The sequence below is a fragment of the Notechis scutatus genome, chromosome 3 (genome assembly GCF_049901735.1).
Source record: "Notechis scutatus isolate UNSWTSFEM ecotype Mainland chromosome 3, rNotScu1.2, whole genome shotgun sequence".
Taxonomy (NCBI): Eukaryota; Metazoa; Chordata; class Lepidosauria; order Squamata; family Elapidae; genus Notechis; species Notechis scutatus.
In genome coordinates, this window is record NC_142011.1 from 81,995,008 (window position 1) to 82,022,850 (window position 27,843).

At 38.3% G+C, this 27,843-nt stretch overlaps 2 protein-coding genes and 1 long non-coding RNA gene across 9 annotated transcripts in view; 1 reads left to right on the forward strand and 2 right to left on the reverse strand.

The window, feature by feature from the left end:
• The window catches only part of GTF2B (general transcription factor IIB), a 29,253-nt gene extending 19,375 nt beyond the window's left edge, over positions 1-9,878 (reverse strand). Inside the window, exons 1-2 of the mRNA XM_026674135.2 lie at positions 9,839-9,878; positions 2,997-3,103 (exon numbers count right to left, since the gene is read on the reverse strand). Coding sequence (XP_026529920.1) covers positions 2,997-3,103; positions 9,839-9,855 — 124 coding nt within the window. The 5' untranslated portion in view covers positions 9,856-9,878. The remainder of the gene's footprint in view (positions 1-2,996; positions 3,104-9,838) is intronic.
• Positions 9,879-9,965: 87 nt separating this feature from the next.
• LOC148131258 (uncharacterized) lies at positions 9,966-27,225 on the forward strand. 2 transcript variants are annotated; one of them, XR_015748637.1, is made up of 4 exons: positions 10,918-11,528; positions 14,885-15,018; positions 15,416-15,462; positions 26,374-27,225. It is a non-coding gene; the product is annotated as an uncharacterized LOC148131258 (long non-coding RNA). The 2 variants fall into 2 exon arrangements; XR_015748636.1 differs by lacking the exons at positions 10,918-11,528; positions 14,885-15,018; positions 26,374-27,225 and adding exons at positions 9,966-10,048; positions 18,248-18,328.
• KYAT3 (kynurenine aminotransferase 3) overlaps positions 18,355-27,843 on the reverse strand; it is a 36,460-nt gene continuing 26,971 nt past the window's right edge. For all 6 annotated transcript variants that reach the window (XM_087960589.1, XM_087960587.1, XM_026674129.2 and 3 more), the window contains 6 exons: positions 25,323-25,399; positions 24,251-24,340; positions 22,666-22,852; positions 21,782-21,855; positions 20,243-20,329; positions 18,355-19,757 (listed from right to left, as the gene is read on the reverse strand). In XM_087960589.1, coding sequence (XP_087816715.1) covers positions 19,695-19,757; positions 20,243-20,329; positions 21,782-21,855; positions 22,666-22,852; positions 24,251-24,340; positions 25,323-25,399 — 578 coding nt within the window. In that variant the 3' untranslated portion in view covers positions 18,355-19,694. The remainder of the gene's footprint in view (positions 19,758-20,242; positions 20,330-21,781; positions 21,856-22,665; positions 22,853-24,250; positions 24,341-25,322; positions 25,400-27,843) is intronic.

A 27,843-nucleotide genomic window follows, 5' to 3' on the forward strand; every position in this document is an offset into this window, starting at 1 on the left:
ATTAAAAATAAGGGTAGATCAAAATCATAAAAACAAAAAGCTACCTATGAATATGAACATAGTACACAGGCCCAGTTATAAAATTAGAATAGCACTGGATTATATTTGAGAGATTAAAGAATAGTGGTATCTGAATCAAGAAAAACCAAATGTTCTTATATGCAATGTAATTTAGGAAAGAAACACACACTAATTAAGCTATCAAAGAGGCCCTAAGATTTATTCTACATTCAAAGAAGCTTTATTCTGGGTCAGTCCATATCTAGACAGAGTTATCTAGCTAAACTACTGAAAGTGGTTCTCTGGAGCTTTAGTTGCAATCTTTCTAAACTCTGCAACTTGTGATCCATTTAAATGCCAGAAATGCCACATGCAAGCTGCCACAAATGAAATTTAACATTTTTTTTAGAAATGAAAGAGTCCCATAGCCTTGTTCTTTATGTTGTGTTACTTTTTTTTCTATACTATTTCCTTGACTATACTATTTCTATACTATTTCCTTGATTAGCAACTTTATCACAATTTTATAGAATAAAAACTGTGGACACTAGATTACTAGTGATGAACAGCATTTCTTACCTCCCAGGAAAAACAGAGCTGAGGAAAAAAACAATCTTGACTCAGTCATGAGACATAGGAGGAATACTACAAGCACTTTTACAGATAGTCCTCAACTTATGACTGGCCATTTAGCAACTGTTTGAAATTATACTCCTCTCCAGAGCCATCTACAATCCAGTTTTGAAGTTCTGACAGTCACACACATTCTGGGTGCTTGAAAATTGACCTGTATTTACATCAAGTTGCAGCATCCTGCAGTCACATGTACATTCTCCTGGTTACAGACAAAAAAATGCCCATTGGATACACTGGGTTCCCTTAATAACTGTTATAATTAGTGGACATGGTATTTATTTAATAACTGCTTGTATTCACTTAATGGCTGCCACAAAACAGGTTATAAAACCAGGCACAGTCATATGATGACCTGCTTAAAGACCCACATGACCTGTGGCCATGATCAATTATGGTTGAGTTGAGAACTTATAGGTCTTTTTACACAGCAATTATTAAACTTCAGAGTATTTCCTTAAAATTGATATGTTATCTTCAACAGGAAATGTCAAGTCTTCTCATTTTATGAATACATGTCTATTTTCTCTACTACATGTTGAACCAAATCATTTCAGGGTCATGTTGTCAATTTATAGAAATAAATCCTGAATCAGATGCAGTCTGAATTGCTGTAGATGAAATGCAGGATTCCTGGCTTTACAAGTTTTGCAAATCCCTATTCCTATCTATTTCTATTATACAAATTTTATTACATTTCTCTGTAGAAGTTTTGCAACGTAATTTAGCTTAAATCAGTTTTCCCTAACCAATTATTTTACCTGATTAAAGCCATTACATTCATTTTGTACAATACCCCTAAGAGCTGAATTTACATTTTTGAAGCCTCCATTTAAAAATGCCTTTAGAAGCCGTCTGCACCAGCGGTCTTTAACCTTTCCTGCTCGGCGGACAGGCTGAGATGGCAGCAAAAATGTCCCAAGGAAGAGGGGATGATTTCATGTATGCACTGCTTTCACAAATGCAACTTCGTGCACATGTGCGCTGGGCCACAGCCCAATTCTAAGCAGGCTGCAGCCTGGCACCAGGCCATAGACTGGCAGTTGAGGACCTCTGATCTACACTACATGCAATCTCTTTAACCCACTGGCTACTAAGATGTTACTATCTGATATTATTTACTTCTCCAGAAGTTTATAATCAATCTGGACTTGTCTCTATAAATTGTGAATGAACAGAAGACTATCTAACATTTGATATACAATAAAAACAAAATTACAATATAATATGCCACACTGCAGAGATAAAACAATAAAATGCAGAAGCAAACATTCAAGCTAGAACCCCAAGTCCCTAAAAATTCCAAATTCGTTTTATTTAAACCACTTAAATCCCAGAAAATCCTTAGAAAGGGGAGACTTCACCAACAAGAGTACATAATGGGAAACAATCCTGCCTAAAGAACAAATTCTACAACTGAACTGATACTACAAATGTACACAATTTAATAATTTCAGGAATGGAATTCTTTAGATAATAGGGACAATTCAAGGGTTCAGTATTTTTCTATATCTAAGCATTCCAGAAACAATTGAAGGTGTCCAAAAGAAGGGAACTGTGACCTTTGAAATCTCTACAAGTTATCATTCAAAAGGCCCTGCTTGCAGCAGTCTGATTCAATTATTGATTTAAATGGTCATGAATGCAAACCTCAACTATAGGCAAAAGAGAACCTTCTAATAATCCTGCCAGCACCAAGGGTTCAAAATTTAAAACCACCTCTTTGGCTTATGTGTGAAGATGGCTAGAAACCAGCATAGTTGAGAAAGCACTGCTTTATACTGAAAGCTTAAGCTTAATTGTGATTTAGAGCCTTGCTTGCCCTATTAGAATTACAAATCAATGTCAAAAATAGTTTCCATGTTAAACGCCATCATACAAATTCTATATCAGAGATGTAGAATTCTTATGGTCCTAGCAACTCAAAAAAGCTGCTCAGGAGTATTAGAAAAATCTACAATTCAGAAAACTCTACAATTGTTTTTCTGCAAGGGGGGAAAAAGCTAATGTAGAGATGAATCCTATAAGATTTACATTAAAGGTAAGGCTAAGTATATGTTTTTGTTGCCACAAGTTGGCAAGTTCTCAAGCAATTTAATGCAAGAGACAGCAATGACAAAGAACACAATTTTTAAAACTGCTCTTTTAGTATTCTTTGAGTACTTAGTAACATAAATCACTTGCATAAACATTTGCAGGCAACTCATCTATTAATTGCTGAGTGAGGAAGTTTACTCAGAACTGTTTGAAAAGTGCAGTGATTAATAATAAATATACTTTATCATTTTAGACTTTTGAGAAAATTATTAAACATTAAGAATATAAAAAACAGAAGAATTACATATATATTATATATTACTCACCTACTACAAGTCCACATTCGGGACAAATCATGTCTCCAGCTCTATAATCTTCTACTAAAATGGAATCTGGGTGGTTTGGACATGTCACTCTAGGCAGAACGTCCAAGCTTTAAAAAATATAAAATTAAATTTTATATGACCATTTACAATAAATAGCACCATATTTTACTTAATTTCTAAATCATTCATTTCTAGTCCTTTGGGAAAATTAATTTTAAATGAAATTCACAACTATGACTGACATCATTTGCTAAAGTATTATATAAAGCAACCTTTCCCAGCTGGTGTTTTTCAGATTTGTCAAGACTACTGTTGCCATCCATTATCACCAGCCATGCTAGCTGGCTTCATGGAGTTGCTATTACCAAAATAGGAAGCAGGGCAGGGAAAGGGTGGATGATCTGGTTCAATACTATGGAGCTACATAAACTAAGATGGTTTATACAGTCCTTTAACATTATGAAATATGAAATAAGTATTTAATTTAACTAAAAGTCACATATAGCCCTGAATGGGAAATAGAAATTATGCAAAATTAGAGACTCATTTATAGCTAAACTAATCAAACTAATAAAAAGTAGTTTGTTGGTGGTGTTTTTTTTAAACACTCCATTTTCTACCCAATAGTATTGGAAGTGGAAGCACTACTCAAAAATATGAGTTTATCATACTGGATAAATATCCAAAGTGTACCCTGTCCTTGACTTACAGCCATTTGTTCAGCAAGGGTTCAAAGTTACAGTGGTACTGAAAAAAAGTAATGTACAACTGATCCTTGTATTTACAACTGTTGCATCCCTATGGTCATGTGATCAAACTTAGATGCTTCCCAACCAGCATGTATTTACAAGAGTTACAAAGTTACAATTTTCTCAAAGGGCTTCTGAGAACAAAGTTATTGTGGGAACCTGGATTCACATAAAGATTATAGCAAAAAGGTCATAAAATTGAATATGATTCACTTAACCACATCAGTTAGCATTAACATTTATGGTCAATTGTAGTCATAAGTCAAGGATCACTTGCATTTATCTAGAACTACCATCAACAACCTTAAAATAATCCTACATGCAGCACTGTAGCCTCTTTTTCAAAACCAATTGCATCAAATTGAATGAACAGGAGTACAATGATTATTTAACCTGAGTAAGCTGTATTTTATATGAGTAAAATGGAAATCAGATCACTTCACTTTAATATAAGAGCTATTCTACATTAATGCTTTATATTGCAACAATGATTTTGGCTAAAGGTATTAAAGAAAAGAATAGCCTTTTGTCATATATTAGTGGTTCTAAAATTTAATCCTTGTGTAAGTTCTTTGCAATAAGTCCATGAGACAAACAATATGAACACAGTATTCGTTACTCTTGCATGTAGTAAGTAGCAAGAATTCTGGAGGGTTCAAACTTATTCAATAAACTGCATATTCATTCACAGTGTCCAATTTCTCTCCTTTAATCTTTTTGCCATTAAGAAAATCTAAAGAAAAGCAGAATCCAATTACAAGATGAAATGCTACCAATACATAAAAAGGTCTCCTGGCTCCCCTGATGCTTTCAAATAAGAAAGCTACTACAACACCAACTTCAGATTGCCTTATTTTTTTTAAAAAAAATGCTTTTATTCATCCTACTAAAATCATATCAAAGAAAATTACGTTCAGTATGTAATTTTTGTTAACTTTATTGGTATCTAAATTCAAAACCATGTTTTCCTTTATGCATAAATGCCATCCACAATATTAGGAAACTGGAAATAATATTCAAAAACCAAGTTAAAAATGTAGAAAAATATACTTTTAATTCTACCGTTGTGTGCATTTTGGAAATTGTGCAAATAAATAAAACCTAAAACCCAATTTAATCTTTTGGCAGGAAAGGGGGACTGAAAATAAGAGCTAGCTTCATTGGGCCTCTGGCTTTTGGAGATATCATCAGCAAGAGTAAATTAGTAAATAGCACATACAAAATAATCTTTCACATTACTAATCTAAGCAAATTGCTGAAACTACCATCTTCATAGTCAAGATGCTAAGAAAAAACACAGCTGTTGCCTAACAATGAATTTTATAGATGTGAAATTCAAAAGTGCTTGACCAAAATAACAGAATTGGAAGTAACCACAAAACTGTCAGTACTCCTCCCTGGAAACATTTTGAAGATAAACCATAGTATTCTTCAACAAATATATTATACCTTTAACTGATTCCTCCCTTGAACAACAAGGGAGTTATTCAACGTTTTTTATGTGACAATTTATTGAAACATTTTCCCCATGATCCTAGTGAGCCTACTAACTTAAAATTTAATTTGAACTTCAACCACAACCCCAAAGTTGTGTCATCTTGGAAAACATACACCTCCTATAAAAGATTTGAAATTACAAACAGTTATGCATACTCATGAATGTACATGGAAAGGAACACAACAATTTTGTGTCCATGGCCCTAACCATGCATGCCAAACTTTTAAATCCGTTTAATTCTAATGCAAGCAGCTGTTTTCCCCATTCATTTGGAGACCACTGGGTTGGAAAACACTGGGGAATATAAGTAACATCTTATATTAGCTTATGCCCTGTATAGTAGCTTCATATTTATTGTCAGGTTGAATTTAAACCTTTAAATGGACCACACATTAAGACCCATTAGTTTCTGTAAGGAAGGAGAGAGAAGAAAAAAAAAAGATTTGAATAAGAAGTCGGAAAAATCCACTTTGGCATCAATTGGCAATTAAGCTGAATATAATTAAATGCCAAAGGGACAATAAAGATTTCTGGACATTAAAAACTTTTTTTTTCTATAAGCAGGAAGGCAGAGGAAAAGAATAAGGGCAGGATCTGGAGGGAGGAGACTGCCTGGACTTCAAAAGAATTTAAAGTAAAATCTCCATAAGTCTTCTAAAAGATACATTTTAACTGGAACTTTGCAACTAAATAGTAACTCCAGGAAGAGAAAGTGAAAAAAGAAGAAAGAGTAAACAGAAACAGCTTGTGTGTATTTGGATTGCTTGGTGACTTTTGGATTTTTGGTTATTATATTTGAATGACTAAAAACAATCGGGTGGTTGCTTAAAATTTTTTTACAATGGCATCACTCCTGGATGAATTGAAAATGGAACTTAAAAAATATAAAGAAGATTTACAAGAAGGGAAGGGCTCTTTTGGCTTCGTTTTTCAATTCCTACAAATGGAGATCTGCAACTACGAGAAACAACAAGCAAAACAAGAAGACTGGGACAAAGAAGAAGCCATCTTTAATGAACAAGTAACTCTATGTGGGGAAGAAAGGGGAAAGGGGGGAAAGAGAATGGAGAATTTAAGACCTAAAAAAACAGCCAAAGAAGGGAAAAATAATTTGAAAAATGGATATAATGTTGAAAAGCAACAGAAAAGGGGAATACAGAAGAGGGAAATGGAGGTGGAGAGACAGGGGGGTAAAAAGGGGAGATAGAAGAAGAGAGGGAAGAAGGAAAGGAAGAGAAGTTACAAAGGTTTGGAGCAAGATGTAAAGAAACAGGACCTATTTAGAGATAATGGGTGAAAATCTAACTGAAAAAGGGATTCTGTGAAGGTACATAAGATTGTAATAGAAATAATGTTAGAAAATTGGAAACAACATATGATTAATAAGAGGGATAAAATAGTTAGTGTGCTTTAGTGAAATGTTTGTGAATAAAATAAATGAAATAAAATAAATGAGAAAATTGAATTAGGAAGGAACGGGACCATTTTAATTAGTCAATGTTTTATAAAATATAAGTGAAGGAGGGGGGGGAATTACTATGGAAAGTTTATAAATGTTCCCATAGAAGTATGATATTTATTTGAAAAGTAATGTGCAAAATGTTAAGATTTAAATGAATATTAATATTAATGATAGAATTGAATTGGAATGGATTGTTGTTTTAATTATATACATTTATAATTTTTTCTTTTTTTAAGAATATAGTGGGTAGTTTCAGAATGTACCAAGCAGAATCCGAATGGAAGTTATGTATTATATAAGTGTTATAATTTTAGGGGAAAGATATAAAGGCATCATACTCCAATCAGTGATTACAGGAGAAACTTTGTTTAATGAGAAAAGATAGTAGACAGTTGAAACAGGACAAAGAATATAAGTATAATGATTTGAATTGAGATGAAATAAATAAAATGAAATTAAGAAAGTTAAAAGTGGGGAGAAGCTATATAGAAAATGTAGAATAGTTATAAGATATGGAATGGAATATAAAAATGAGCATGAACTTGAATTTGTGTCTGTACGAAGAGATGTAACCTGGGATTATGCTGCTTTCAAAAAAGATGTTTTATGTTTTTATGTTTTGTTTGTTTGTTTTTTAAAAACCAATAAAATTTACAAAAAAAAAAGAGAACCATTTGTTTCAATGTTATCATTCCTGAAGGTAAATCTGATCATAAAACATGTAGAAAAATGTGAGAGACAGAACCTCTTAGTTACTGTTCCATTACTCTAAAATATTCCTCTAATTAAATTCAGTAATTCTCCTTACCTGTGTCTTCTACCAGTATTGACTCATATTGTGAGGTTTAGTTTTGTTGCTATACATTTCCTTGCTACCAGTCTTAATCTGCTTTTTTTATACCTTGGTGCTGTTAAGCTGTATTATATGTTCACTGCTACTGCTTTAGAAATACAGTAGTTAATCTATGAATACAGAACATCTTTATATAAAAAGAATTAATCTATTGGAGCATATACTTCAAGCACTATTGATAGTTGACTGCTAGGATTTTTTCAGAGCAGTAGCAAGAGCTAGCAAGTTTTTTTTTAAAAAAAATTCTTATTACTAAGCTATATCACTCTTCTTCTGTTTAGAAGAATATAAAAGTATTGATCAACAGTTCACTTCCTTTTCCTTGTACCAAACTTTTTCAACAACTCTACACATTTATTAATTAATGAAAACCAAATACAACATACAATACAGGAGAAGATACTTCTAAAACTGCTGCTTAATTGAGTCTTTTTTCATCCAAGTAAAAACAAAAACTTTAATTCATTTAGTTTAATTAAATTAAACTTATGACTTTAATTTAATCTAGGTTTTAGAGACAACCTGCAATTCAAAAGACAGATTAGCAATTATTGGGTAGGACTGATATTTTTTAGAAAATGAAAATAACATTTTTATTTTATCCAACCTTTACAGTTTTTATAAATAATTCAAAGCAGTAAATACTCCTTTCTCCTATTTTCCCCACAAAAACAAACTTGTGAAGTGGACTGGGCTAAGGGAAAGTGATTGACCTAAAGTCACATAGCCAGCTTTCATGGCTAAAATAGGATTAGAAAATGGGACTAGAACAAACTGGCTTTTATTAACCTATCAATTAACTTGAAACCAAACATACTATACAATCAGACAGTTAAAAAACATAAAGCTGGCTAAGATTCACAATTAATAACTCAAAGTCAAATATTCCTGTGATGCATTGGCAAATGTCTACCATAAAACACTTTTTCTACATATAAAAGCAACATTAGCAAATGGCAATGAAATTTATATTATATCTGCAGGTGTTTAAAGCAAGCCTCCTGTTGTTTTAGAGATGAATTTTTTCCAGCATTAAATTTTTACAACTGTCAGAGAAACCTGTTCCTATAATTTAGGTCTGCATTTCTTAAACCTTTTTTCTCTCTCTCAGGACCCCTTCCCACTTTTAAAAAGCAGGGAGAACCACCAAAGAGCATTTGCCCTTTGTTTATATGAATCATATTTATTTTTGCTACATTACTAAATGTGATTCATTTGCCACTAACAATTGTTTTGAAGGTGTTTTAATATGGTATTATTTTCCCACACAGGCTGAGAAAGAATTTTGATTTTGGTAGCTCCTAATGGGACCCCCCCAGGAATAATATAACCACACTTGAAGAAACACGGATTAAAGGTTTCTCAAACCTCTAATTTGGGGTCCCCCAAAGGTCATGAAGACCTGTCAAAGGAAGCACTTTTCTCTAAACCAGACTTGGCTTCACACAAGCAAACGAGGCACTGGCAAAAGTAGCTCCAGATTTGCTCCTCTACTTAATTTGGTACTTTTTTGGGGGGGGGAAAACTGTTTGCCCAGGAAAAAAACTGGATTGAGTTTGACAATGTATAAATAAAAATAACCCTTTGGGAGAGATAAAGGGTTTTCCCTCCCCCTCCCCCCGCACAAGTTGGACAGTTGGGTCACCTCAAAATATCAAATACCTGGATGAATTGCCAATAAACACCCCCTTACGAAAAACGGCACGCGTTATTTCTCGCCACGTTTCCCCAAACACAAACATTATTCATGGGAAGTCATGCGGGTCCCATTTATCATATGAGCGACTTTGTATATATATATAAAAAGGCTTTCTTTTTTTAAAGAAAGGTATTCCTTTCTGCTCCGTCGGGGCGACGACCGATTCGGTCCCAGCGACGGGGCTGCTTAATGCGAGGGGAGCGCCTCAGCAAGGGCGGCAGGGAGGCGACGAGAAGCGGGGAACGGGGGGGGAGGCGAGAGAGGCTCGGAAAACGGGGAGCCTATTGAGCAGTGGGGGGGCTCAAAGCGTTAAGAAAGGCAAGAGCAAAAGCCGGGGAGGGGGAGCAGAAGGCGAGAAAAGACGAGCCGCGGGGCGAGAAGTAGCTCGGAAGGCCATAAAGGGAAGATGCTCCTCCGCAGGTCAAGGGAGGGAGGTCGAAGCCTAAGAGGAGCTGCAGCCGTAGCCGCGGCTCCTCCCGGTCTCCCCAAACACCCTTCGTTCTCCCGCCCACCCTTTAAAACCCGATGTCAAGGCTCCCAAACCAGAACCTTCCCCAGCGGAGACGCCTTCCCCGACTGACCGGCTGGTGGACGCCATCTTGCTTCCTCCTCATTAACTCCAACAGGCCGACTGACGGGTTTCCTTTTAAGCCAAAGCTCCAGTGGGCTGGAACTTACCGAGGCCTCGTCGACGGAAAGCCGCGCGGGTCAAAAAGCAAAGGATCGCGCGTTTTCCTGCCTTCTTTCCGCGGGCGGAGGGAAGAGGTGCCGTCCCCAGTGGTGTTTTAAAGGTGGGAGGCCTTAAAGCATATTTGCTAGGAAGGTGTTTGGATTAGCTCGGTGGGATTTAAATTCCAGCAAAGATGGTTTATACTCCTGTTGCATAGTTGTACATTTTATTGCAACCAATTTTGGTCACCATACTACAAAAAAGATGTTGAGAGAGACCTTGGAAGAAGTTCAGAAAAGAGCAACTAAGATGATCAAAGAAGGCCTGCAGACTAAAGCTTACGAAGAACTGCTGCAGGATTTAGGTTTGGCTACTCTAAAGAAAGGAAGAATTAGGGGCAACATGATAGCAGTATTCCAGGATTTGAGGGGTTTGCCACAAAGAAGAGGGGGTCAAATTATTCTACAAAGCACCACAGAAGGCAGGACAAAAAAACAATAGTTGGAAACTAATCAAGGAGAGAAGCAACCTTGAATTAAGGAGAAACTTCCTAACAGTGAGGACAATTAACCAGTGGAACAGCTTGCCACCAGAAATCATGGACGCTCCATTTCTGGAGTTTTTTAAGAAGGTTCTAGATAGTTAACTGAAATGGTATAGGTTCTCCTGCTAGAGCAGGGGACTGGAGTACAAGACCTCCAAAGTCCCTTCCAGCTCATTCTATTCTATCTATGGGTAATTTTCTGATGACATTTTCTAGTGCATTGCATGGGGTAATGGGACTGCAGCGTTTGAATGCTGTTTATTTACTGGTTAAACCCAAGCAATAAAAAAGCAAAAGCAAATTGGAGGAGGGGGAGAGAGAGAGACTCCAGCTTAATTTATCCACTAACATAAAGTTCCTTGTAAATATACTGTGTATGTGTTGAAAGGTGTTAAAATGCCTTTCTTCTGAGGATTCGATTTTCCCGCTGGGAGAGCTCCGGTGCGCAAGCTTTCATTAAAGCTATAAGCTCAGCTGCTTGGGCGCTGTGGGAGGGAGGAAGGGGGGAGGCCCAGATGATTTCCTGTAGAGAGACTACAGCTGCTCCGTTACTCTTTTGTTCTCGTGCATGTAGGAGGAACCATCTGTGAAAAGTTCAGTGTCGGGGTTTTGTAGCGGGGTATCTGTTAAATCGGAGCAGGGTAGTTCAGCGTCATGCACTAAATGGAGGCAATCATGGAGATTACCTTCCTCCTGTTCTGTGGGGAGCAGGGTAGCTGGGTTTAGAGTATTACATCTCTCAAAGGTAATGTGATCAGAGGTAAAAAGTTCAGCTTCATATTGAGCCAAACGCTGCTGAGTAAAGGCTTGTGTCTGGCTCTTTAAGAGAATCGCAAAAACTTCATGGGGGACTTTTAGCAATAGTGGATGTCCTAGTACTAAATCCTTAGATCGTTTCACCAGTTTGACTGTAGCCGCCACGGCTCTTAAGCAGGGGACAGTCTCTTGAGCTACTGGATCTAGGGTTACAGAATAGTAAGTGACTGGTCGATGTGTGTGTCCAAAAGGTTGTGTCAGAATGCCGGAAGCAACACCTAATTTTTCATGGATGAATAAGGTAAAAGGTTTCCTATAGTCAGGTATCCCGAGTGCTGGGGCTGATGCCAGGGTTTGTTTTATGGTCTGAAGTGTTTTGTCCAAAGGTTTGGACCATTCAATGGGGTCAGGCATGTTTTTGCCTGTTAGTTGAATGAGAGGTCGGGCTAATTCTCCAAACGAGGGGATCCATGGGCGGCAGAAGCCCAGTACTCCCAGCAAGGCTCTGACCTGTCGTTTTGTCTGGGGTGGTTTCATGGCTAAAATGGTTTCTACCCGGTTAGGGGCCAGTCTTCTAATTCCTGGTGCAATAATGTAGCCCAGATATGTTATTTCTTGTTCTAAATATTGCAATTTGGAAGGGGAGGCTTTGTGCCCTCTTTCTGCCAGGGCTTCAAGTAAGTATAGGGTGTCTGTTTTACATGCTAGCTTGGTTTGAGATGCCAGCAATAAATCATCAACATATTGGATCAAAGTGGACTGCTGTGGTAGGGAAATGGAGGAGAGGTCTGCCTTTAATATTTGTGAGAATAGGGTGGGGGACTCAGTGTAGCCTTGTGGCAATCGAGTCCAAGTGTACTGTTGGTCTTGCCAGGTAAAGGCAAATAGATATCGGGATGCTGGGTCCACCGGAATGCTAAAAAAAGCAGAGCACAAATCTATGACGGAAAAATAGGTGGCTGAGGCTGGCACCTCGGTGATTATAGTTGATGGGTTAGGTACTATGGGGGCTCTTGGTATCACGTGATCATTTATGAGCCTTAAATCGTGCACAAATCTAAAGATGGGGTTTCCATCTTTGTCTACTGTAGATTTCTTCACCGGAAAAATGGGGGTGTTGCAGGGAGAGGTACATTTAATGAGAACTCCTTGCTTTAGGTATGCTTGTATTAATTTATGGGGAGAATTGCCTCTGCAGGGATTTTGTATTGGGGCACGCATGGAGGTGGTCCATGTTTCACTTGGATAGTAACAGGTGTTGCTCCTTTAAGTAGTCCCACTTCTGATGCATCCCAGCCCCATAAGGAGGGTGGCAGGCTTTTTAAATCTTCATGAAGCCCCGTGTTGCTGGTTATCAGCATGATTGTCTTGTGCGTGCCTTTTCCCGGGATTTCCAATTGCAGCCCCTGTTTGCCACATGATATGGTAGCTCCCATTTTACATAGGAGATCCCTTCCTAGTAGGGATAGTGGCGACTGGGGGCAAATAGTGAATGCATGGTCTACTGTGAAAGGTCCTAGTTCTACTGGTACGTTGTGGGTAAATTTTACAGGGATTATTCCCCCCCCCCCCTCCCATTATGCTATCCCGAGCCCCTTCAGCCACTGAAGCTTTATATGGTGGTTCAGTAATTAATGAGGAGGTGGCTCCAGTATCAACTAAGCAATTGTATTTCTTTCCTCCTGTTAGAATGGTGACAATGGGTTCCCCTTCAGGGCCGTTTTTTAGGGGGATAGCCAGCCCGTTAAAGGTAGCCATGAATTCAGTGCTTTCATTTTCATGTTCTAGTCAGGAAAGGGGTAGGTCATGTTCTCTTCTTTGCTCCCATTGATGTCTATTGTTATGATTTATTGGAGGAAAAGGAGTGCTGGGTGGTGCCTGATGATTAAAGCTTTGTTGTTCAGTGTAATGGACTGGATTATTGCCTGGCCTCATGTTTCTAGGTGGTGGGTGATACCGGTTGCGGGAAGGGTGTTGCCTACATTGTCTGCTAAAATGACATTTCTGTCCTCACCTATAGCAATGCTGGCATTTGCCTTGCGACCATCCTGCTTTATCGCAATGCCAGCATTTCCTTGAATTATAGGGGGTTTTACCTGGCGTTTGTCTGGCATTAGGTTGCATTACAGCAAACATTTTTAAGCCTTCCTATCTTTCAGTCCGCCTCTTTCTATCTTTCTCCTCCTCTTTCAGCTTGTCTCTTTGATCATAGACAAAGTTAGCAATCCTGCGCAACTCTGCTATTTCTAAGATTGGCCAGTTAGAGACGAAGCGGTAGAAATGTTCTTTGATATCCACGGTGGACTGGTCCACGAAGGCTGAAGCTAAAATCCTTTGGTCCTTCAGGCAGCTAAGGTCTAGGTGGGCATATGCAATAGCTGCTTCTGACAGGCGGACCCAAAAGGCATCAGGGTTTTCATTTTCTCTTTGTGTTGTTTTTTGAAATTCGGACCAGTTTAAAGGCTTTTTACCTATTTCCTCTAAAGCTCCTAGTAAGTTATCTTTTGCTCTTGTATATTCATCCCAGTGATTGTATCATTATAGTCCCAGTCAGGGCGATGTACTGACCATGCGATGTGGGCTGGGGCTGTCTGTCCAGGGATAGTTGGTAGTTTAGCTATTAGGTCTGTTTTTTCAAACAGTTTTAATAGTTCATCTTTCGTTAGAAAGACTTGTAGCAGCTGGGTCATATCACCCCAGGATGGATTATGGCTGTCTATGATAGATTTCAGGGTTTGAATTACTGTTTGAGGATCAGCCCTGAAAGCTGGGGTATCCTTTTTCCAGATGACCAAGTCAGAGGCAGAGAAGGGAGTGTGGGTAAAAACATATTCTAGTTGTCCCCTTTTTCTGCCTGGCACTGGTTTGCTTAAAAGGGGAGCCATAATCCGTGCCTCAGTCTTTCCTTCCAGGGAGTGGGTTTCAGGTTTTTCCTAATCTTTTCCCTGGGTCAGGTCTTTGGTCCTAGCCATTTTAGCCCAGCAGTACCAATAGGGTATTTGGCTAAGTTTAATGCGTGTTCTAAGTGCTTTCAGGGTTTTATAATCTAAAGTACTGCTATCAGGTCAAATTTGTCTACCCGTGTCATCTCGCAATAAAGACCACTTTTTGCAAATTCTTTTCGCTTCTTTTTTATTCATTCCAGTCAGGACAGGCACTTGCCTTTCGTCCCAAGCCTCAAGTAATTTATCCAAGGGGGTCTCTTCCATTGCCCTCGAGCTACAACTTCCCATATTCCCTACCTGATGTGGGGATTACTTTGGTTTAGCCGGGCTACAGCCATCAGTTTTCAGACAAAAAAGGTCTGGAAAGGACTCCGGTTTCCCTACACACAGAGTACGGGCCCCTTTCTTTTAGGGAAACTCAGCCATCAGTTTCAAGACCCCTCCTAAAAAACGGGGATCTCGGAGAACCGTCTGCCCCCTAGCAGCACTGGTACGGGCCTCTTCCCACACTCAGCCCTCAGTTTTCAGATCTCCCTTAAAGTTGGGGATCTGGAAGGACCTACTCTGCTTTTTAGACAAACTATTTCCAATTCTGTTTGCCAGCAGCCGGTACGGGTCCCTTCTAAATGCACTGGGCTTTGCTTGCGGGATGCACCGGGACTATTTCTCCTCTGCTTTTTATTTATTTCCTAACACCAGTTTCTTTTTGCAGCCCGCTCGGTTTTTCTTATGTCCTTCAGAAGGACTCACACTCCGTGGTCACTCCTTGTGTTCTGAAATCCAGCCGGTCACGGCTCGTTTTTGAGCTAGCAGCTGGCTGGGGTGCGGCTGGCAATCACGGAGGAGGTGAGGTCCCGCTGTTTCCACAGAGAAAACCCACAATCACACACCTGGTACACTCAACGTTTCCACTCCCCTCCCTAGTAAGATTATAAATTTGAAGCGGTACTCACCTGCTTTCAAGCAGCTGTTGAGCGGAAAAGCCCACGGACTCCCTTTACTATCCTTATGCCTTCTGGGCTGGGTCCGTGGATGTTGTCCCTGGACAAAGAAGGTCCATGCTGGCTGGGTTTGGATCCACGGGCCCGGTCTGGTGGTAGGGTTGGCTGGAAAACCTTCGTGGCTACCAATTGTTGAAAGGTGTTAAAATGCCTTTCTTCTGAGGATTCGATTTTCCCGCTGGGAGGGCTCCGGCGCAAGGATACGGACAACTGCTTGAAAGCTGGATCTTTTTATTTTTCAGGAAGGCGAGAGATAGCGAGAAGTTCCTGGGCTAGCTACCTTCGTATGGTAAGTCCCTGATTTTTATATCCTTTTCTCCTTTTGTGTGTGAGTGCCTGTATTTGTATTTTAATGTTTTAAATCCTGTCAGGGTTTGTCTTTATTCCAGCCAGAGGGCAAACTCCACGGGGTGCGGAAGACTAACTTTGCGGGGCGGTTTGATTGTATTATCGGTTTCTTCCTAATCTCTTTTAGCTTTACGATGGTTTCTTATATTTGTTTTGTGGCAATCTCCTGTCTGTCTCCTTTGTAATTTATATATTTTTTGTATCTTTTGTCTGTTTGTTTTGCTGATTTGGCATGTCTTGTGTTTGTAAGGGTTTTCTTTTCTTATTTCTCTAGTTTTCTTAATTATTTGGGCTTTTGTCTAAAGAGCTTCTTTAATACCTTTTATTTGATTCCTTTTCCTATGTAAATTTGTTTTATGGCTGGCCTGATGTTCCCTTTGGGCTTTTCCTGCTTGAGTGACACCACTGTCTTTGTGAAGTTCCCTTTCCACATATGTATGTATGTATATGTGTGTGTGTGCGCATAGTGTCTATGATAATAATTAGGAGACAGTTTTTGACCACTGACCACTGCCTGGACAAGCCTGCAGTTTTCTTAGCATGATTTCAAAAGTGGTTTTCTTCCTTCAAAGCAATCCAGATGGCTTGTGCCTGGGACAGGACTAGAACTCACAGAAATAATATTTAAGGCTTATTCCATTATACCTCCCATTCTGTCAAACTTAGGTCAAAGCTCACTAGGTGCAATGAAATTCACACCCATTCAGTTAGTGAAAATGCACACATTGGTAGGATATGCTACCCAGTGATTTGCAGGATAACATTAATTCTGAGAATACATATTTCCCGCCTTTATTATTTTTACAAATAACTCAAGGTTGCAACAAACACATCCAACATACTTTCCTCCTCCTATTTAAAGACAGTTGAACTGGGAGAAAGTGACTGGCCCAAAGTCACCCAGCTGGCTTTCATGGCTAAGACGGGACTTGAACTCACAGTCTCATACTTTCTAGACTAGTGCTTTAAGCATTAGACCAAACTGGCTCTCGCATACATATGAACACTTATGCAAGACTTATCTTGTTGACCTTGTGATTTATTTTTATTTATTTTGTCATTTTGGTGACAGAATTAGCTAGGAGCATATACAACTGACCTTAGACCAGGGGTGTCAAACTCGTGTTGTCACGGTGGCATGTGATGTATCGTGACTTTTTTCCCTTTGCTAAACTGGGTGTGGCCAGTGTGTGACACATCCAGCCCGCAGGCCATGAGTTTGACAGTCCTGCCTTAGACGCAAGACAGAATAAATGCATAGTGTTCTGACCCAGCCTTCACAAGCAATGAGAAACTGCTTACTCATGAGTAACACACCCCCTTTTTTATTTAAGTCAGGGAAGCAATAGTTTTATTTAAGTCAGGAAGCGTTGGGATAAACAAAACCAAAAGTAATGAGTCACAAATGAAAGTCTTTTCCCCTTCTAAAAACAGGGCAATAGTCTCTGTTCAAATCGGCTGAGGCAAATTCTGCCCCTCTATTCCCAGCAAGGACATTCCATTGACACTTCAAATACAGAGCAATTAATCCTAACAAACCTGGTTCTGGAAAAGGAATCCAATGTGACTGATGTACCCTGGAAAATGAACGGTTTTCTGCAACAACCAGCCGCTCCCAACCCCCTGCTATTTATTTCCCAGCCAGGGGGGGTCTGGTTAGCGTTTATGTCTTCTTTTCCCTGAGAGCCGGCTTATTGCTTTCCATTGCTCTCCTCTCCTTTCCTCTCTACACATAAGCGCATCTGGGATGGGACCCATCTATTCCTCCCCCTAACTCAGCTCAGGCCCCGAAGACACCTGCCTCTCCACCTACAGGAGGATGGAAGGTCCCAGTTCTGCATCTGCCTCTAATCCTGCTTCCTCATCAGAGCCTTCCAAAGGCTCCAAAGCTGGCCCAGACTCCCCCTCAACCTCGTCTAACTGTTGCTAGCTTTGCTGGCAGCCGACGAGCCACAACACACCGTTGCATGATGGTGCAGGTTAATGCATCTGAAAGTGAGCTACATTTAACTTAACTTCTGTGTAAATATGCATATGGTTGTTCTGGAAGGCAGTGCCATGCATTTTGTAAGAAGAGCACATAGGAAATAACTTCCAAGTACAAACACAAAAGAACAGATGTGCTATCTAAATTAGGCAACAACTAGTTGGTCAGCAACTAAAGGAACAGGACAATCAAGTCAGAGGAGGGAGGACTCTATACAATGAGATATGCTTTCTATAAGGGGCATTACACCTCCCTCCCTCAATTCTCTGGGAAGTGGTATATGGTTCCCACATTGTGCTTAGTCTATATGCTTCTGTGCTAGCATCGGTAAATTCTTTTGTTGGGACTCCTTCTATACAAACTGCTTTCCATTTCCTCTTGAAGGCTATGGGGAATGAATCATCCTGTCATGGGGAAATCGCTAAGCATTAGCAACCAGACTGACTCAGTGTATGATAAACAGCCAGTTTGGTATAATTGTGAAAGGTGCTGGCTTACAAGTCAGGAGACCGTGAGTTCTAGTCCCACCATAAGCATGAAAGCCAGCTGGATGATTCTGAGTCAGTCATTCTCTCTCAATCCAATGTTACCTCACAGGGTTGTTGTTACAGAGAAAACAGGCAGGAGTATTAGATATGTTTGTTTGCATTTTAAAAAGCAGGATAAAATGTAAGAACAATAGTAATTTTACCATATGTTCACAATTTTTTTCCTTACCCGTGTTATTTTCCTTCTTTAGTTAAACAAGAAAATGAAAAAATCCACTCATCTATTATATTTCTATGTTAGGCTTATTATGTTTTTTGCACATTTATAAAATCAATGAAAACAAATAATCAGATAAGATTTATGACTAAGTAGTTTTAGTGATTTCTTAAGTAAATCAATTTTTCATTCCACAAAATTAGTTGACAATTCTTAACAGGTCCTCAAAGAATATTATAACACAAATTATAATAATTGGAAACAGCCTGCTACGACAGATGACACATCTCATTTTGTGAACTTAAGTAAGATCAAAGGCAGGGTGGGCTTCAGCCAGTTTACACCGGTTCGGGCGCACCGGATGTAAATTTTACGTCCAGGTGAGTAAACCAGTAGTTCTGATGACTGGCCTCATCCCTCGTCCCTCCTCATGCAGCCCGTTTTGGATCCCAGGTAAGTGCAGGGGGTGCGTGGAGCCTAGGAAGGTGGAAAACGGGCCTCCCAGAGACCCATGGAAGACAGAAATTGGCCTATTTCCAGCCTCCAGAGAGCCTCCGGAGCCTGGGGAGGTTGAAAATGGGCCCTCCACTGCCCATTTTCGCTCCCAGGATGGTGCAGGGGGCTGGCTAGGCCACGCCCACCATGGCCACGCCTACCCAACAACCAGGCAGAGAACCGATTGTTACATTATTTGAAGCCCACCACTGATCAAAGGGCTTATCTAATTTACACAAGATGGGGAGATGAAAACTCAAGACTCTAAAGTAATTTGGCTTTTTTTCTAGAATAATTCATTATATTTCTTTTATATTCTTTCCATTACATTATTGCAGCTGAGAGGATGAAGAAGCGAAAAGCTAGGAGTGACACTCCCACCCTCCCATGCACTTTTTGGTCTTTTATCCTCTCCGCTGATTTCTTTTTGGAGGCTTTTTTTGCCTCCTCTCAGCTGATCAGAGGCTTTTTTTAAACTACCTGTTCAGCCGAACCGTTAAAACTGGTAGCATACCACTACTGATTCTTTACTGTCAAATACCAGTTTATGCTGATATTTTTGAATGAAGAAAGACAAAAAGAAACTACCTGCCATGCAATAAAAGCAAAATATCTTTTGCTAGCTAATGGAACACAGTAGTTTAAAATCCAAGTGTTTCTCGAAGTTGGCAGTTTTAAAACATGTGGACTTCAACTTCCAGAATTCCCCAGTCAGGGAGTTGGAAGTCCATGTGTCTTAAAGTTGCCAGCTTTGAGAAACACCGCTTTAGAATAATATTTATATATTTTATTGAAGAATATTAAAAATTAGATAGAATTCTCCTGAACTTGTTTTTAAAAATGCTATTAGTTTGGAGGGTACCAATATCAACACTTTTCAATTATTAATGCTAAATATCCAGCAGATGGCAGCATAATGCAATCTTTAAAAACATAATTTGTTAGGTTGTTTTTTTTTTCTTTCGGATGATAGAAGCTGTTTACTTCTAGGTCATTTGTTTTTTCCAATTCTTCAGAATCATTTCTGCTGCATCTAATGTGCTGTCTTTCTGCCAAGAAAGAATGTCATGAAGATTAAAATCAACGTTCATTGATGATATAAGATATTAAAGAGCAGAGGTGGGGTGGGGGAGTGATTTGTTACTGTGATTTGTTACTATAAATGTCATATAACAAACTAGTAATTCAGTTTATTCAGGATAAATAAATGGTTGTCAATGATCCAGCTAACTGTTACTCAAGGAATCACCAGCAATATGCACATTCTCGAATGGAGTCATGAAAAACAGAAATTTACTAGGAAGATAATGACCGTATTCAACAGTCTACTCCTGAAAAGTCTTCCATATTCAAATGAACATTTTAACATCAAAACAGCATTTTGTTTCTAAGCAGCATTTTTGGACTTAGAAAAAGCACAACATGAACGTTATAAGTATGATATGGAAATAATAGTAGCAGTATTTTAAAATTTCATGGTTAAATTAGAAAAAAAGGAAATTCTGTAAGACCAATAATAGACTGTAGAACTTACTTTGATGAAGCAAAAGCGTATATATTTTTCAAATTGACCTTTAGTTTCTGGGCCACAAAATGGAGTCAGAGGAATAGCTGACAGTTTCTGAAAAAATAAAATAGAATTACAAACTTACGGTACATTAAAAAGGATTTTGTATGTGGCAACTATTTAAATCAGGGGTGTCAAACTCAATTTCATGGAGGGCCACATCAGGATTGGGTTTGACCTTGGAGGGCTGGTGGGGCCCTCCAAGTGAGCATGGTGAGCAAGGCCATGGTGGGTGTGACATGGGACAGCACCTCTGCAGATAGTTTTATAAACTTATAAAAATAGGGAGGCGTACATTTCTGTGATTTTGTTTTTTTACTATTTACTTGATCTACTTGATCACCTCATGAGAGACCAGATCAAGAAACTGACTCCATAGAAAGACTAGAACTATGAAATTGTTGACATAGGCTACAGTAGCAGAATTCTGCGAGCCTGAAAGGTAAAATATTTTACCTTTTCTCCCTTTTATAACCTTCTGAGCCAAGGATGGCCTCCTGGACCACTCCGGAGGCTCCATTTTGGACCTGGAAGGCCTCCTGGGCAACTCTAGAAACCCCATTTACTCCAGAGGCTCCATTTTGGGCTTGGAAGGTGTCCTAGACCAGTGGTCCCCAACCTTTTTTGTACCACGGACCGGTACAAAATGATCCACGGACCGGTACCGGCATCAGCACGCACGACCAAGGCGAGCCGAGCGACCGGCCAGCCAGCCGTCCCCCGCTTCTCCCCGCTTCTCCCCACCACCTTCAACTCCTCCTTTGTACCTTCTCACAGTCGATGGGCTTTTCGGGCTCTTTCTTAATCTCCTCCTGAGTAACGTGAGACTCCACCGCCATCGGGACGGCTCTTCGTTCGAAGCCGCCCCCCCCTCTTCGACAAAACTAAGGCGTGAGGATTCCTTCAGCACCCAAACGCCGCTTTCCAACCGACAACCGACAAGCTCACCCGGAAGCACTTTCTCAAGCACCGTCGAAACAAGATGGCGGCGCCCAAGCAAAGTAGGCCCTACTTTCATTCTTTGCGGCCCGGTACAATATGATCCACGGACCGGTACCGGTCCGGGGCCCAGTGGTTGGGGACCCCTGTCCTAGACAACTCTGGAGGCCAAAAGCAGTTGTGAGGGGGGGGCACGTACACCCAACCTACACCTCATTTTTGCTAGCAGAGACACCGCAAGCCAATCCTTTGCTATTTCCAGACCGGCCCCGCAGGCTAGATCTAAGCACTCTGCAGGCCGGATCCAGCTCTCGGGCCTTGAGTTTGACACCCCCGATTTAAATGAAGTTTTTAAATATTGAATTTTACTTCAATTTTTGCTTATGCTAAGGAAGCGCTTTTCTACGCTAAATGCCAAGGTCCACAATTGGAGATAAAAATGTTCTGCACATTTATGGACATATAACTTTTCACTCTGCACCTCTATATCGGGATTACCCATTTCAATTTTATTTAAAATATTTTAGTTGGATATGAAATAGGAAGAAAAAAGAAACCAGAACCTACCTTAGATTTAATCATCCATTTCACAAATTTATAATCATAAGGTTTCCCTTTTTCCATGTCAGACAGATCTATACCTTTAAAAAATAAATAAATAAATAACACTATTTTCCAATTCCGAAACTTCAAGTAGGACAATTCCACCTTTTTGCAGATATACAAAATCAGTCTAAGCTGGGTAAATAATATGGGAACTATATCGTTGGATTCCTTTCCTTATGTCTCCTCTGAAGCCGTATACTAAGTTAGCAGATCCCAACATTTTCCTTTTATGCAGACCACCAGTACATAGAAATATTTTGAGGACCCACCAAATTAATGGCCTGGCACTTAAGAGGATCATAGTGTACTTCTACAGGACACTGTCATGAAGTCATCAACCTAAATATTTTCTCATTTACTCTCCCAAGCCTTGAATCCAGAACTCAGGTAGCCTTCATTACAGGTAGTCCTCAACGTACAACCATTTGTTTAGTGACCGTTCAAAGTTGAAAAAAGTGATTTGTGACCATTTTTCACACTTAATGACTGTTGCAGCATCCTGATGGTCATATGATCAATTTCAAGCACTTGGCATGTATTTATGAGAGCTGCACTATTCCCCGATCGCTATTTGTAACCTTCCCAGCCAGCTTCTGGCAAGCAAAGTCAATGGGGGAACCCAGTTTCGCTTCATGACCGCATGATTCACTTAATAACTGCAATGATTCACTTAACAACTGTGGCAAATGGGACAAAACTCACTTAACTGCCTAGCTTAGCACCAGAAATTTTGGGCCAAATTGTAATCACCTATATAGATTTCTTTCTCCTATTACCTTTCTGATGCAGCTTCAATTCTGCTGAAAATAACCTCCTCCCAGCTATAAATTAAGAATGTCACTAACCTAGTGTGGACACATCAACAATCATAAAATATCCTCCCTCGGGAATAACAGGCTTCAGTCCAACTTCCAGAAACATCTGAGCCATTCGGTTCCGTTTACTTTCCAGCTCTCTAGGCAAGGAGTAGAAATAGCATTCTGGATCATCCATGCGTTTGAAATCTAGCAAAAAGCTTTGGGCTACAGCCTCCTGAAAAGCCAAACACATTAAGAAAAAGTTGAAATAATCAACATAAACCGAAGTCACCTATGAGATCTAGGTTTAATGATAACAATGTTATCTTTAAAGCTCAAAATTGTAATTGTTTTTCACTTAGAGTGCCCACCAAAATAGATGTTCCATTAACAAGAAACACATCAGCCCAGCGGACATTCTTCTATTGTTGGGCTACATTTGTTTGAAGCCTTGTTTTCTTTCAACCCTCAGCCTCGTTATTTTAATTAATTCAATTTGTATCTGTGTTCAACTTTTGTCAATAATATTATTCCAAATTGTTTAACCAGGATTATGGTTTTAGGATAATATAAAATTATGAAGGGATCTATACTGTTTCATAATTTTTAATTAGAAATAAAATCTAGACATCTATTCACATTCTTCTTCCTTGCCAAAGGAAGAAGCATCCAGAATACTTATGAAGTTTAAATCTAACTGCAAACATACAGAACACTACACTCTAATATAAAGGGTGGATATAAGTGATGCTTTAGCATGTTATAGAGAGACGTGGTGGCTCAGTGGCTAAGACACTGACTGAGCTTGTCGATCGGTCGGCAGTTTGAATCCCTAGCACCGCGTTAACGCAGTGAGCTTCTGTTACTTGGCCCAGTTTCTGCCAACCTAGCAGTTTGAAATCTTGTAAAAATGCAAGTAGAAAAATAGGGACCGCTTTGTTGGGAAGGTAACAGCGTTCCGGGCACCTTCGGCGTTTAGTCATGCCAGCCACATGACCACGGAGATGTCTTCGGATAGCGCTAGCTCTTCAGCTTTGTAACGGAGATGAGCATCGTCCCCTAGAGCTGGAAACGGCTAGCATGTATGTGCGAGGGGAACCTTTACCTTAGCATGTTAAAATTGTCTATAAAACTACTGGATAAATTTAAAATTGTCTTACTGGATATAATTGTCTATAAAACTACTGGATAAGTTACACATTAGCAAAATATTGCAAAATGATGCTCTATTCTACCTATTTCAATCCATTTTCATTTTCTCAGATAACAGAGAAATGGTTATTTATTCCAATGCTGATTAACACTGGGCCTATGCATTAAAGAACCTACTGTTATTATTTACTGTATGGCATATCTTATATTGATTTGCAATATATGTTAATAGTTCACATAGATTAATAAAACACAATAAAACGTAAATGTTAAGAAGATCTATCTTCAAATATGTCTAGGCCATGTAACCACTGAAACGCAGCATCGTTTATATGAGAAAAAAAACTCAGATAACCCACTTACAATTAGCAACCATACATTTCTTTCTAATCCATTTTAAATCCTTTCCATATTTCTGACCTCCCAAAGGGTGCAGGATGTTTTACAAAAACATTGTTTTCTTGTACGCTTTTGTACTTACTTGTAATGGAGTTGGGCATGTATAAATGGTATTTTGTTGAACAACCTGCAAATGTTTTATCAGATGTGAGGGACCAATAGACCAACCAAGCTGAAAGATAAAATATGCATTACTTGTTGACTGTTAACTCACATTTACAAAACAATGCATGCTAGGAAGCATTCAGGCATTCGCTCCTTTCATCTATGTCATGATATATATACACTGTGCCTATTTTGCAGATAAATTCATAGAAGTTATAATATACAAAAAACATTTATTTTCCCACACAAACCCCATCAGTCATTGATAGGCAACTGATACACTTAGAGAAGAATTTTCTTTCAGCTGATGAAAAATTTTCTCCCTAAATCTTTTAGGAAGTTATTATTGGGTAGTGGAAGATAATAGAATCAGAGATTCTACAGTTAACTCTTTATTTAAATAGATACTTTAAAAAAAAACCACCAAGCTACATTTTCTAGAATTAAACATCTATTTTATAAATAAGTGTCATATATAATGATCTCAAAAAACAAATATACATACTTTACATCATTTATGTCTTTATAAATCTTCACAACAGCTGTAAATGATCACATATTAAAATTCCCCTATGGTCATGCCCATTTGAGACTTAATAGAGATCTGAAAGTTTATTTGTATACATATGGGATTTATATATGGGATTTCCTCAATTTTCATTTCTCAATGCAACCTTTCATGATGTATTTTACTATAGTGGTAATGTCCCAAATCTCACCAGTATATTTTCAATACAATTGTGAAGAAGATCAAAATGCCATGCAGAAACATGGTCTAAAATTAGATTTAGTTTTTCATTCAGTAGTACCCATCTTTAAATTCAAATTAGAACTATCATATGAAATATACAGATGGATATATATTGCTATGTCAGATTGATAATAAAAATATCTTTAAATTCAGTTCTTGCCAGCCTTTAATTTTTTTAAATCTTTGGGTTTATATAATTTGCAAATATTGGTCTGCATTCCCTAGTGTCAATGTTCTAATTCAACACTACCTCAATATATGAATTTTCATGGAAGTAATTTCTAACTAAGTCCATTACCTTCCAGCCAGTTACGCTGTATGTTTTTCCAGCGCTTCCTATTGTTATTGTTCTCTCCCACATTCCAGGCAAAGTAGCTGTTCATATTAAAACAAGTTAATTGATATTTTATTTATGAAGATTTATATTTTGCCCTTCTGATACATGTTCACCATTCAGAAATTACATTCTGCAGAGATTCCAAATTTCACTTTACAAACAGATATCCATTAAAATGACAGGGTAGAAATAATTGTATTTATGATCAATAAAATAAGTTCAGAGCTGTTAAGTAATGAACTGGAAGAAAAATATCTGACAAGATAAAATTATTTTTCTAAAGTTCACAAGTATATGCATAATAAAAGCTTTCTATAATACAAATTAGCACTGAATTAAATCAGTCTTAAATGGCCACCCCCCAGATATGAATTGGCTAGCTATTTGGGGAACCCCAATACATTTGGAATGAATGGGGAAGTCAGCCTCAAAACTGGCTATTCTATTTTAGCAGTAGATTTAAATAGGAAGGTTATCATGGCACATTTGTTATACGAAGCAACAAACTGAATCTCATTTTCATATACAATCAGATTCAAAAATAATATCAGTAAGAAGACAACATACAGATTCACATCAATACTATCCCTATGGATCTATCAGGAAAATTCTCATTTACAATATGCATTAAATTTGTCAGCACAACTTCCATTTTGCACAAGGCAGATAAGAAAAAATGATTTACTATTCTACACGAGAGGAAACTATCTTGATGACAGCACAAAGATGTACTGGTTCCATGTACTATCACTCACAGCCTCTATTAAGAGTATTGGAGAATTATAACTGATGTTGCAAATTGATGCAATATTCATTTTCATGATACATGTGTCACTTCAATTGATAGAATATAAGAAACTTAATACAACTGTCTCTAGGGAGAGGATTTATGTTCTCTTCCTTGTATAAACTTCACGTACAAAATAAATAAGCTAAAGAAAAATTGCTTTGTAGAAAAAAAAGGGAGGAATAGTTTGCTCATTTTGTAAACGTAACTGTCATTTATACCTAGGTTTTACAGTCTGAAACTGTTCCATGGGATTTGCTTAAAAGTGGCCAAGAATAAAGAAGTGTACATGAGCAAGAACTTCATCTGAAATATTTTATACTGAATTTTCTATGCATTCTATGCAGTACAATAAAAATGCCTGAGATTGATTTATTTATACACACACACACTTTACACAAAATACAGAAAAATAAATGTGACATTCTTTACATACAATCTTATAAAATAAGAATGAAAGAGTATTTGCTGATTTTACCTCTTCACCCAGGCCTTTGGCAAACATGATTGATGTTTCCCTTTTTTTCTTTTCATTTGTTCCCATCTGGAGTTGGTATCTCAACCATCTTTGTTTTGCAATGTTTTTTTCTTATTTTTATGTTTTTAATTATTTGTAAATCTCCCAGATCACAGCATATCAATTTAATTGAATAAATGGTAGTAATACCAATGAAAATATTCCATTAATTTTGTCAAGAAGCAGTTTTCAATTCCCATTTAAAGATAAAATTTTGTTGATGATTTGCAGCGCATAATAAATACCAAACCTATTATGGGTTATACAAACAGAAGGAAGCGACAGGCTCCCCCATTGCTGATGGGGGGCATATAGCCATCTCTCAGAAATGTTCCTGCACTGAACAAAGGGTTCAAAATTCTCCTTCCAACTCTTATTATTTTATGAAAATAATTTTGCATTCAGAGTTCCGGCTTTTATGGCGTGAAAGCTTTCATAGACATTTCAATGAATGTGTGGTTTCATTTTACAACAATACAATCACTCTGGTTTTCTTTTTGTAATTCTCATGTATCCCTGCCACCGCTTCATTTTTTTTTTCCATTAAAAAGCAGCTAAGGAGAAAAAAATGGAATGGCTGCAAAGAATCTTTGACTACTGGGACAAAGCACTCTTTGTGTGGAACCATCCAAAGTGGATGAAAGTAATGAAGCTTGAATGGCTCAGACACACAACAGATAAGTATATCCAAGGTTTACCTACACCTCCAATGCCAGGAAAAAAAGATGGAAAGAAAAAGAATTTCATCCAAATAGAATGAAAAAAAAAAGTCTCCAAAAACTGTAAGCTTTGAAATATATGCTGTAAAAATAACTAGATAGATACACCCCTCATTTTCTGATATCAACTGAATCAAACCTTGCAAATCACTTCATCCCACCTACTGGGAGAATGTATATCGAATTAGAACTGATGGAGTTTAAAGTACTAAGAGTAAATCACTATCAAGAGCAGAATGTCACGCTCTAATCATTTTGCAACTATATGTTTTGGGGCTCTGCCAGCAGGAAGAAAATTAGGACTTAAAATATTCAGTTACCTTTGGAGAAGCCAAACAGTAATTCATCAGCACAATTTGATCATATCAAATAATGTTTGAATGAGTTTGTCTGGGCTCTTAAACTACACAGGGTCAGATTTGATTACTACCTGGAAAAAAAATCACCAGAAATCTGTAA